We start from the raw sequence: 11,517 nt of genomic DNA, 5'->3' as shown, positions 1-11,517 counted from the left end.
TTTTTAAAATAGTTTTTAAAGTTACTTTAATAATTTTTAAAATAGTTTTTAATTTAATAATTTTTAAAATAGTTTTTAAAGTTAATTTAATAATTTTTAAAGTTAATTTAATAGTTTTTAAAATAGTTTTTAAAGTTAATTTAATAATTTTGAAATAGTTTTTAAAGTTTAATTTAATAATTTTTAAAATAGTTTTTAATAATTTTTAAAATAGTTTTTAAAGTTTAATTTAAGAATTTTTAAAGTTAATTTAATAGTTTTTTAAAATAGTTTTTAAAGTTACTTTAATAATTTTGAAATAGTTTTTAAAGTTTAATTTAATAATTTTTAAAATAGTTTTTAATAATTTTTAAAATAGTTTTTAAAGTTTAATTTAAGAATTTTTAAAGTTAATTTAATAGTTTTTAAAATAGTTTTTAAGGTTAATTTGGTTTTAAAATAAAAAGTAAATTAATCGTAATTCATTTTAGTTATTTAATTCGAAATTTGGTTAGTTCAAAATTTAACTCAACTGATTCAGTTCGAAATTTAATTTGATTAATTTAATTTAAAATTTGATTTAATTAACTTAATTTGAAATTTAATTAATTAATTTAATTCGAAATTTAATTTAATTTGATTTTGATCCTTAGTCATCTCACCCGATCTAAGTTTTCAATCAGGGAATCTTATAATTTTGTGAGATAGATTGGATTTTTAATTATGGAGTTTTGGTTTAACTTGTATTAGATTCAGGTTTAGCTTTGGTCTCTACAAACAGGCATTCTTCGGATAAACTTCTAAGCTTGGTGAGTCACATGGACGTCATTAGAAATAACCAACCTTTCGAGGTTTTTCGAATAGTCCTATCCACGGAGCTTAGTACTAAACCTTGGTCTAACTGGTTAGGATTCATTTAAGGGTAGCTTCAGTCAGTTCCACTTGGCCAAATGCACCAGATCGAAACCATATCTTTCTAGACATGCGATGCCCAAGCTTCCCTAACGTACTATCATCCAAAAACTTCACCAGTACCATGATTCAAGTTAAACTTGGTCTCTTTTTAACTAATCCTAATTACCCTGCCGGGTTAGTTTGTTTAGGTTACCCTGTCAGGTAAGTTAGTTTTGGAGGTGCCAGCTATTCTGGAGCCTCCCCCTGAATTATTGGTGTTTAATTTAAATTTTTGTTTTAGGTTTGTGTCGATTCCTTTTATAGTTATAATTAACTTGGTGATAATTTATATTTTGTTGAGTTTTAATATTTTTAAATTTTGATTTCTTTGATTTGTGTTTTGGTTTTTGATTTAGTTTATTCGAGTTTATATAATATATTTTTTCTTTAGGTATGTAATATTGATTAATTCCTACTTGCGTGGTCAAACAAGCTTTCGGAACCCAAGTTTGATTAGTTGATTTGTATTGGGTTATTAATAACTTAAAGGTTTTATTTGAGTTCGACTTGTATCCAAGTCCGGTTTTATTATAACATGCTTTTTGATTGTTCAGGATTAAGTCTAGATTTTTTGATCTTGTAGTGAATTTTTCTAGTATTTCTTTTAAGTTATTAATTTCTGATTTTAATGATGAATTCTCTTCAAGTATTGGATCTTGAGTTGGATTTGAAATTTTTATTTGTTCCTTGAGGTTTTGATTTTCCTCAAGGAGTAATTTGTTTTCATTTTCTATTTTAATTAACTTACTATTTAAGCAAGAAATAATTTTAAAGAATTTTTTGTTTAAATTAAAATATACCTCATCCGGGCCTTCGGAAACGAGTACGGACTCGTGGCTTGATTTGGGTTCAGACCCGTCTTCATCTTCTGACTCATCTTCCGTTTAAGCTTCGCGGGCCATCAGCGCGAGGTGGCTCTGGTGTTTCTCCTCTTCTGCCTCCGATTCGTCCGATGAGTCGTCCCACGTTGCTTTGAGCGCTTTCTTTTTGGTTGGCTTCGGTTTGTCGAACTTCAGTCTTGGGCATTCGTTCTTGTAGTGCCCCTTTTTGTTGTATCCGAAGCACGTCACGTTCTTTTGTTCCGAGGGAGAACTGATCTTTTGAAGGTCCTTCTTGCTGAAGCTTCTTTTTCTCCTGGTGAACATTTTTCTTACTAGGTTCACCAGGTGTTCTTCGTCTTCGGTATCTTGATCAGAATCTTCTTCAGATTCAGGCTTGTTCTTCTTTTCTTTGGATGAGCCTGCAAATAAAGCAATACCTTTCTCGGCTCCAGCATTAGTTTGTTCATGTAATTCTAACTCACAAAAAAGCTCGTCTAATTTTAACTTAGATAAATTTTTCAAAATTTTGTAGGCATCTACGATTGATGCCCACAAGCTATTACGAGGAAAAGCATTTAGTGTGTACCTTATTAAATCTCTATTTTCCATCTGGTGGCCTATCGCGTGGAGTCCGTTGAGGACGTCCTTGATTCTTGCATGCAGTTGACTTGCCGTTTCCCCTTCCTGTATTTTTATATTAAATATTTTATTTAAAAGTAGGTCTCTTTTTGTTACCTTCGCGTCGCTTGTTCCTTCGTGCAACTCGATCAGTTTGTCCCACAATTCTTTAGCATTCTGATGTGGTCCGACGTGATTCATCTCTTCTCGTGTTAGGCCGTAATGTAGCGTGTTGATTGCCTTGTTTCCTGTTGATGCCTTTTTCCTCATGTCCGGAGTCCACTATTCCGGGTCTAGTGGATTTCCGGAGTTGTCGACTGGAGTTCGGTACGCTTTTATAACGCTGAACCATTGATCGTAGTCTGTCTTTAGGTACACCTCCATTCTTTTCTTCCAGTACGAGAAGTCATCTCTGTTGAATAGGGGAGGTCGTACTGTGCTAAATCCTTCTAGTTGAGACATCTTGCACACAAGTAAACAAGGAAAAAAAATATTCCAAGACTTGGTCTTGGATTAGTAGTGCGGAAAAAAATAATAGCTGTATCTAAATTGGTGTTGCACCAATTTAGATTTAATTGCAACGAGAAGAAAAGTTTCTAAATTAATAATAATATCAACTTAGAATTAAGCGTAAAGAAAAAGAAGAAAAAATATTTTCACCCCCTGTCTGATTGGTGGTTGCCCCAAATCAGAGCGGTACCTGCTCTGATACCACTTGTTGGATCGTGAAACGTCGATAGAGGGGGGGTGAATATCAATTCGAAAAATAACGAGTATAAACGCAGTGGAATAAGAAAATTGAACACAATGAATTTTACTTCGTTCGGAGCCTGTGACGACTCATACTCGAAGGCCCGTACTCCGTGAGTACTTTCGTTGGGCAATTACTAGCAGTTCGAAAATGATTACAATTTAAGGTACAGTAATACTAGCAAAATAAAGAAAATACCGACAAGAATTAAAGAACAGGAAAGGAGTATATCGTCGGATCTCTTGTTAGCGTCGCTGGAGCGCAGAGCAGCAGAGCAAGCAGCAGAAGACTTTCTTTTCGTTGTTGTATTGAAGCTCCCCTCTGACCCTCCTTTTATATGAGGCTCGGGGCGCCCTGGATCCCTTCTGGGCGCCCTGGTGGGACGTGGCAAGTCCAACCAGCAAGCTCCACGTGGCGACGCACGAGTTTGGATAAAACTTACCTCCGGGCGCTCAGACCTCCTATTTCTAGGAACTCCTTCTCCTGCAAAATAGAGTTAGTCCGAGGCAAATATATATCCTGTAAAACAGATTGTTAGCACAATTAAAGTTCAACAAAGTAGTAGCAAATAGTATGACTTAGATTCCGTCTTTCCGAGACCGAAATCTAGTCACGATCTCGACTTAGATATCCGAAATGGATCTAAGTCGGATCGACGCCTAATTTTCCCTTCCCGGGAACGCGTCCTCGCAGTCACTCCCCTCCAGTGACTTACCTCACTTACTTGCCAGACGTTCGGTCAGCCCTTCGACCCGTCTAGACTTCTCGCCAGTTATCCGGTCGGCCCATCGACCTAGCTGGACTTCTCGCCAAGCGTCCGGTCAGCCCGTCGACCCGCTTGGACTTCTCGCTAGCTATCCGGTCAGCCCGTCAACCTATCTGGACTTTTCCTGCACACTCGATCAGAGTGTTTAGACAACAACAAACTAACTTAACCTGATTTGTCATTCATCAAAACCTGGGTTAAATCGTTAGTGCAAACCGCACCAACAGTAGTGACATACAATGCAGTACCGGATATAGGTCTAGCTACTAGTTTACCACTTGGCATGTGTACCTAATTTTATTACCTGGTAGGTGTACCTATGTTTATTACTTGGCATGTGTACCTATGTTTATTTTCTGGCATGTGTACCTAGATCATTGTTGTGGACTTAGTTTCCTTTTTGGTACACATTATGAGGAGGCTGGTATTTTCAGGATTTACATGTTTTAGTGTGATGCATCATTTTGCATGATTGCATGCTGAGTGATTGTTGACTTCATTGTTGTTGAGCACATCACCAGTTACATGACATGCACACACACAATCACTCATAGGTTAGTGGTATTTCATGCAGGGTGTGTGTTGCAGTTTGCTCTATCAAGGCTCCGCTGATTTGCTCATGGGTAGCGATGACTGCAGCGTGGTAGCGGGCAGGGATCCCTTCTCTTGACTATAACACGGGAAGATGAGAGCTTTAGCTCCCCCACTCTGTTTGGGATAGGAGGATAGGTGTACTCCGACAGCATCCTGTCCACTCGATCACTCAGGAGTAGTGATGGCAGAGTGCACAGTTGTCATAACCCTACCCACTCAGTCTCACCATCGCGTGTGAGATGGTTGACTGACGTCAGGGGTGACCATGTCATTTGCATCATATGCATGGATTGCATTTATTGTTTATGATTGCTGCATTTTGGATGCTGCATTTTAGTGGTTGCATATGATTGACATGAATACAGGAGACATTATATATTGATCTGATGACCCTGTATATGTTGATGAGGTTCACACCCTTATGTCGGGATAGGAGGCCCTGGTGAGTACAGTCCTTCTGTTGTTCAATTTTACATTATCTTTTATTGTTCAGGAGACTGTACTACATGATTATTACTGGTAGTTATATTTTACTATGAATGTCCTCTTGATACCCGCTGAGTTGTTGAACTCACTACCCCTTATTTTTTATGTTGTTTCAGGTTAGCATATAGATATGTCAAGTCGTTTGGAGTATCCTGACTACCGGTTCCACATCACATCAGAAGACGATTTACCTCGCTCTTGATTTTTTTATATATTCTTTATTGATTTAGCTTTATATATATATATATATATATATATACACACACACACCTATGTTGCACATCCATAAGTACCTAATGTAATTTTTTTGTTTCAAATTTTCATATTTAATACTATATCTCAACCCTAAAACCCTAAATGGCTAAACTCGAAGCTTTAAAAAAAACAAAAAAAAAATGTTACGCACCTTGCAATCACGCATAGGCGCGTGCATAGCATAACTTCTTCGCGCGCGCACGTGTGTGTGAGCAAACAAATTGTGGTAAAAATATCCCAAATCTATTTATAGCTAGGCTTTGCTAAAAAACTTTGAGGTTGAATAAATCTATCAAAATAATCTATTTAGTCCGCAGCAAGCGACTTGCAATAAAGACATTACAAATCCGATGATAACTGACCAATTGATAAAAGTGTGTGGGGGACGGTCATGGTGGCGATGAACTAAGTTGCGAATACAGACACTTGCATCAGATGAGCTGATCAACTAAAGGGGGATGGACAGTGACGCTAGATGACATGCTGCATACGTGCCACACATGGGTAGATGTTAGGTGGCATGCGGCATGATGATGTGGCATACAACATGGAGTCATGGTATGTTACATGACATCACCTTTGGATAAAGGGTATAATTGTGCACTTGTTAGGTGCTAATGACAAAGATGAGCGACCTATGATGAACGACGAAGACTTAGAGACGGGTCAAAACTTACTCTCACTTGGTTTGTATGAAAGGTAAGTTATTGACTAAAGTACACTTGATGAGAGGATCTATTAATATGTATGAGAATAAAGATACATATATGAGTACTTATATATTATACCTTAGATCCTCTTACGGATTTGATACTTTGTCAGATATATATATATATATATATATATATATATATATATATATATATATATATATATATATATATATATATATATATATATATATATGTGAATGATGAAGACTTAGAGACCGGTCAAAGCTTACCTTCACTTGGTTTGTATGAAAGATAAATTATTGACTAAAATACACTTGATGAGAGGATCTGTTAATATGTATAAAAATGAAGATACACATGTGAGTACTTATATATTATATCTTAGATCCTAATATACAACACTAGAATTAATTAAAATTAAAATTAAATTAGAGTGATTTTAATAAAATAAAAATAATTTAACCAAGTTAAAAAATAGTTTAATAATGATAATAATAGTAATATTGATTATAATAATGGTTGCTTATATAGTATTTTTAGAATAAAAAATATGATAAATATTACTGAGGGCCATATGGTCATTTGAAATATTATTTAATAGCACGACGGGTGGTCTCCGTAAGGAACTGTTATCTTCGAATCCGAGGCGTGGCGGGCCCCTCCCGCACTAGCAACGACACGCTGCCGCCGTGTCATTTATTGGTCGTCAAATGGGTGTCGGGATCCATCGACCCGGAAGAGACGCGCACAAAATTGCTGTGTTAGAAAAGACGAGCAACGGAGTAGCAAAGCAAACGCAGTCGTTACTCCGCTTCCCCCTCTCTCTCTCACTCACTCACTCACAAATCATGCTCGTTTTTCCTCTAAATTTTGGCTTCATGAATTGATTGTCGCGCCGCAATGCTTGATCTACTGTTCCGATTTGGTGCCGCGTCCTGATTCGAGCGATTTGTCGGAGTGCTTTTGGGTGGAGAATTAGGTCGGAGGGAAGGGGCGGGGGGATGCCGGGAATGAGCGGCGGATGCCAGCAGAGCTTCGGGGAGAACAGTGAAGAGGACCTTGCGCTGCTGCCGAGGCACACCAAGGTGGTGGTGACCGGAAACAACCGCACCAAGTCGGTGCTTGTCGGCCTCCATGGCGTCGTGAAGAAGGCTGTCGGCCTCGGCGGATGGCATTGGCTGGTAAATTGCATTCCTTTGAGTACCATCACCGTTGGACTTTATGCTTCTTGTTGCAAAATTTGTGCTGTTGAAAATGAATTCTTGTAGCCATTGACGTCAATTTTAGGGTTTAGTCCGGTACTATTGGGTGTTTCATTTTTCTTTGGAAACAATCACGCAATGGGGGTTCAATTTGGAGGTTCGAATATCCAGATGGGTGTGTTTCTTCTGTCGTTTTCCATGGACAGGAAAAAAGTTGTTTGATAGCATGGATGCTGATATAGCATGATCATTTGATCTTTTTTGCTTCTTTCCCCCGACGTTTGTGGTTGCATTTATGTTATGTTTGATACATATTACTGATAAGTAAAGTAATTCAGTGCATGAACTATCTTAATATAGTGAAAAATGGTATTTACCTTCAACAATTTTTTTCACTGGAATTATCAACCACAAGATAATCTATTTCCTGGATCGAAGATCTTCCTAATATACTACTGTACATGTCATGAACTTCTGATCGATAATGTTTGCTATATAAATCAGATTAAGTAGGAGGCAGAGTTAATTGTATCTCAGTTTTTTTTAGCATAGTAAGCTTGTCCATTAAAATGTTGTAAATATTTACAGATTCTTCCTTCACTGGATCTAGAGTCCAGAAACTCTTTCATATTCTCTTCTTCAAATGGCATTTAATTTCAAAGCCTAGGCAATTGTACTTATATTAAGAACTGAATGAATTCCTATATGTCAAATTTGAACTTATTGTTTTGTTGCTTATTTTTTATGTCACTTGTTAAATTTATCATTCTTCAGTGTGGAGTTTAAATTTGTTTGTTTTGTACATTGTCATCTGCCTCGTTCTAGCGTTGAATATGAATATTATTCCTATTGCTGTCCAAGTTTTAGTTTTCAGAGGAACCAACCTTAAAAGAATCCTTTGCTACATACCACAATCTGATTCTACTTTCTAACCTATTTAATTTGCACGATGTGATTTTAGGCATAGTGTAACATAGATGTGGAAATGCTGACATGACTAAAAGATTATCAGATTTGTTCGGTTGATGTGCAAGGATCGATTGTCATTACTTGAGAAATTTTTAATGCTTGGATGACACTCATATTACTGTAGTGGATAGATAACATATTCAGCTTATTCTGGGTTGTTGCTTCTTTTTACAAACATGGCCAAAATACTGTTCTCAAGCCTGATTGTTAATTCAATGCATTTATCTCATTTTCATTGGATGAAATACTGAGGCTATGTGTTAAATCCATGCTGATTCCTTTTTTTATTTCATGCATGAATATATTGTAAATTGTTAATGATTGTTCTCATGTTAGGTTTCCATTTACATTATTTTGGCTAACATAGGGTTAGCCTCAGTGATGCTAGCATATGATTTCTATTCCAACTTTGAAAATTACAGGTCCTTACTAATGGCATTGAAGTGAAACTGCAAAGAAATGCCCTTAGCGTTGTTGAGGCTCCCACTGGACATGAGGAAGATGATGAGACTGAATGTGAATGGAATGGATCAGAAATGGGTAAGATTTTTGTTGGGTGTCTGAAGTTAATTATCTGACTTAAAACCTCTTTGCCCAGTATCGACAAATGTATATGATCAGATCGTTGTAATAAGTTCTTTTCTCAAATTTCTCTTCGAGGAGCTGGTAGCACTAGCTCACACTCTGCTTGCAAAGGGATTAGTTATTACTGAAAACGATTTTGGAATCAAGTTCAAATTCCATTTTAACCATTTATCTTTAAAAGAAAGTGAGTCCACTTCATTTGCAAACAGCAAAAAAAAGGCTCATTGCCTTTCGCAAGTTTATGTTTTCTTCAGTTGGGTATGTCTAACCTTTTCCCTTGTCCCTGTTACTTGATTCTTTATGCTTTGTACAGGAGAACTTTTCTGTTGCAAAGTGATGGGGTAGTCTATCTGTTATAGGAGTAAGATTTTCTGAACTCTATTTGCTAGACTGATTTTGGAGAACAGGGATATTCTGCTTCTCATATTAGTTAACATGCCCTTTAGCTAATCTGGACGAACATTTATGCACCATAAATAGTGAAAAGAAACTCAGACATGCGATTATCGTATAGGCATCTCTAATGTTGATTTTTGTAGTTTATTTGGTCACTTAAAAATGCAGTATCCAAGCTTCTGAAAGTGATGCTTATGTTGGTACATCATAATAGCAATGCTACTTTCTTTCAAAAAACATAAATGTTGTGCGGCAGGACATTTTTTTGCACAAGCATCTTATGCAGATTTTATCAGATCTAAAAGGTTCTCAATTTTTTTACATTGGTGGAACATAATTTTACTATGATAACATTTTGCAGCATCAGGTGATATGAAAACAACAAAGCCACACAAGATGAGGGCTAGACATCACAAGGGATCTTCTAACAAATCTTTCAGTCGATCTCATTCTTGTGATTCACACAAGGGATCTGTTTCATCTTCTAGGGGTACACTGGTAAAACTCACTAACGGATACTTCTTGAAATGTGTGCTTGTCATGTGCATTACGAATTTTGTCCTTTGGGTTGTAAGGTTATTTGAACCTTACAGTCAAGATGCATGTTATATTACACTCTCTGATACATCTTAAGAAGAGATGGTTTATGTGCTTGGCGCAGACAGTTGACCTGAGCAAACTAGAGACAAGGGCATTATGGAGATATTGGCATCATTTTAATCTTGTATGTTTCAAAACTACGAAGAGTTGATTGTTCTCCGTACCTTTTCAATTAGATGATGGTTTAGCATTTTCTAACTTTTTTTAAAAAAAAATCTATGTCCATGTATCAGCATCAGGTTGGTGCATGTCGTAAACCCTCTAAAGAGCAGCTAGTTGATATCGTCCAGAGGCATTTTATGTCACAGGTAACTTTTTGCATATCACTTCACTTCTATACCCTTAGACTTCAATGCAAGAGAATTCAGTATGACAATGCTCTCTGAACCCAATTGCTTGTTGATTACCCATGAAGCAATTGGATGAGTTGCAGGTTATTATCGGCTTTGTTCATGCTGCAAAGAGATTGAAGATGCTCTATTCTTGACCCAGATAGACCGTGCACACTAACAAGTTGGCATCATCCTGTGTTGTTTGTAGCCAACATTGTGTAACATATGTAACATGAGTCTGAAAGTTGGAACTAATTGGTTATTAGTTGTGTTTCTAGAAATGTACTTAATGTGAGGATTACAGTATGGCCATTTTGCTTCTGACATTTACTGTGATGCAAAGAAATGGCAAGTTCTTCTATGTATCCCTTTAGAGGAGACTTCTCAAGTAATGGTAAATTATGTTTCTATAATAATAAGAACAGTGGAGTGTTATAAAAGCTGATGGAAGTCTCATGTAGAAACTAGACCTTTGTGATGAGTGCTGCAAACATCCTGGCCAGTGGCTGGTTGAAGTATCAGGAGTCGGCATGTTGCTGGTGAACCACATGAATGCCAAGATCGAGCAACAGGAAGTTGGTACACAAGTGACGAAGCAGAGAGTTAAAAAGGTCCCCAACTGGCGGGAGATCCATGTGCTAGTACCAAAACTGCCTCGTCTTTTCCTTCAAAACATATCTGGTAGGACTTCTTTTACCAAATACATGTTATGGAAGGGCAGAATGAACCAATGGTGAAGGTTGGGGATCCATGAACTGTCTGCTGAATGGCATATGAAAACAACTCGATCAGTTAATAGTAAGCCTTTTTGCCTCCCTGGAAATTTTCTTGGTTGTGTAATGATTATGACTACAACTTTCCTTGAGCATAAATTTTGATTTACTAATATCAAATGGTCCAAAGTTAAAATGGTCAAATCTCATATGCTAGCTCCATACTTCATCTAAGCACCAAAAGTTTTTATCATCCTTGTCATCTTCTTTGATTTGTAACAACAAAATTGACTCTTCAATTTTTTGATTGTCACTGATAAGATTAACTTTTTCTTTAATATCTTTAGTAGCACTATAACATTTCAACTATAATGACTCAACCGAATCTAAGAGAAATTAATCTTCTAACAGGTCTTGGTTTGCCCTTCTCGATATTGAAAATGAGCTCTGCACAAACTCTATTTGGACTTCTGTATGTTATTTTATTTTATTGTAATTATATTTTGTATTTAATCTTAGTTTCCAATGAACTTATCTAGTTTTCTGAATGTATATATATAATCATTCACATGAGATTGCATGCATTCGGATTATCGTCACTGAAGAGGGACCTCTTACTAATTTAGCAGCATGCTTTACTCTCCTATCACAACCGTCGCAGTCTATCTTTACCTTCAGGTCAAGTGATCAACAGTCTACCGTCGACGGGCGTAGGCTAGCAAAGCAGGAGGCATATCAACGAAAACTGAAGTGTACTGTTCAAGCATTCATCTCTGCCTGTAGTGGTTTCCTCTCCTGATTCGCAGTGGTCTCTGTGACATT

The 11,517-nt window shown here is 36.7% G+C and overlaps 1 protein-coding gene across 1 annotated transcript; it reads left to right on the top strand.

Annotated features, from left to right (window-relative positions):
• The first annotated feature begins 6,613 nt into the window (after positions 1–6,613).
• LOC122016920 lies at positions 6,614–10,422 on the top strand. Its single transcript, XM_042574356.1, has 6 exons — positions 6,614–7,079; positions 8,492–8,609; positions 9,412–9,548; positions 9,712–9,774; positions 9,884–9,958; positions 10,066–10,422. Exons 1-6 carry the CDS (start codon positions 6,900–6,902, stop codon positions 10,135–10,137), a joined length of 645 nt encoding a protein of 214 aa, XP_042430290.1. The 5' UTR covers positions 6,614–6,899; the 3' UTR covers positions 10,138–10,422.
• Positions 10,423–11,517: the final 1,095 nt, after the last annotated feature.

Source organism: Zingiber officinale, chromosome 8B (genome assembly GCF_018446385.1).
Source record: "Zingiber officinale cultivar Zhangliang chromosome 8B, Zo_v1.1, whole genome shotgun sequence".
Taxonomy (NCBI): Eukaryota; Viridiplantae; Streptophyta; class Magnoliopsida; order Zingiberales; family Zingiberaceae; genus Zingiber; species Zingiber officinale.
This window is presented reverse-complemented; position numbering and strand designations above follow the sequence as displayed.

Coding starts and splice junctions, on each gene's coding strand:
- LOC122016920 (XM_042574356.1), top strand. CDS start 6,900: ATGCCGGGAATGAGCGGCGGATGCCAGCAGAGCTTCGGGGAGAACAGT. Junction 7,080..8,491: donor TCGGCGGATGGCATTGGCTG/GTAAATTGCATT, acceptor TGAAAATTACAG/GTCCTTACTAATGGCATTGA. Junction 9,775..9,883: donor ATTGGCATCATTTTAATCTT/GTATGTTTCAAA, acceptor TCCATGTATCAG/CATCAGGTTGGTGCATGTCG.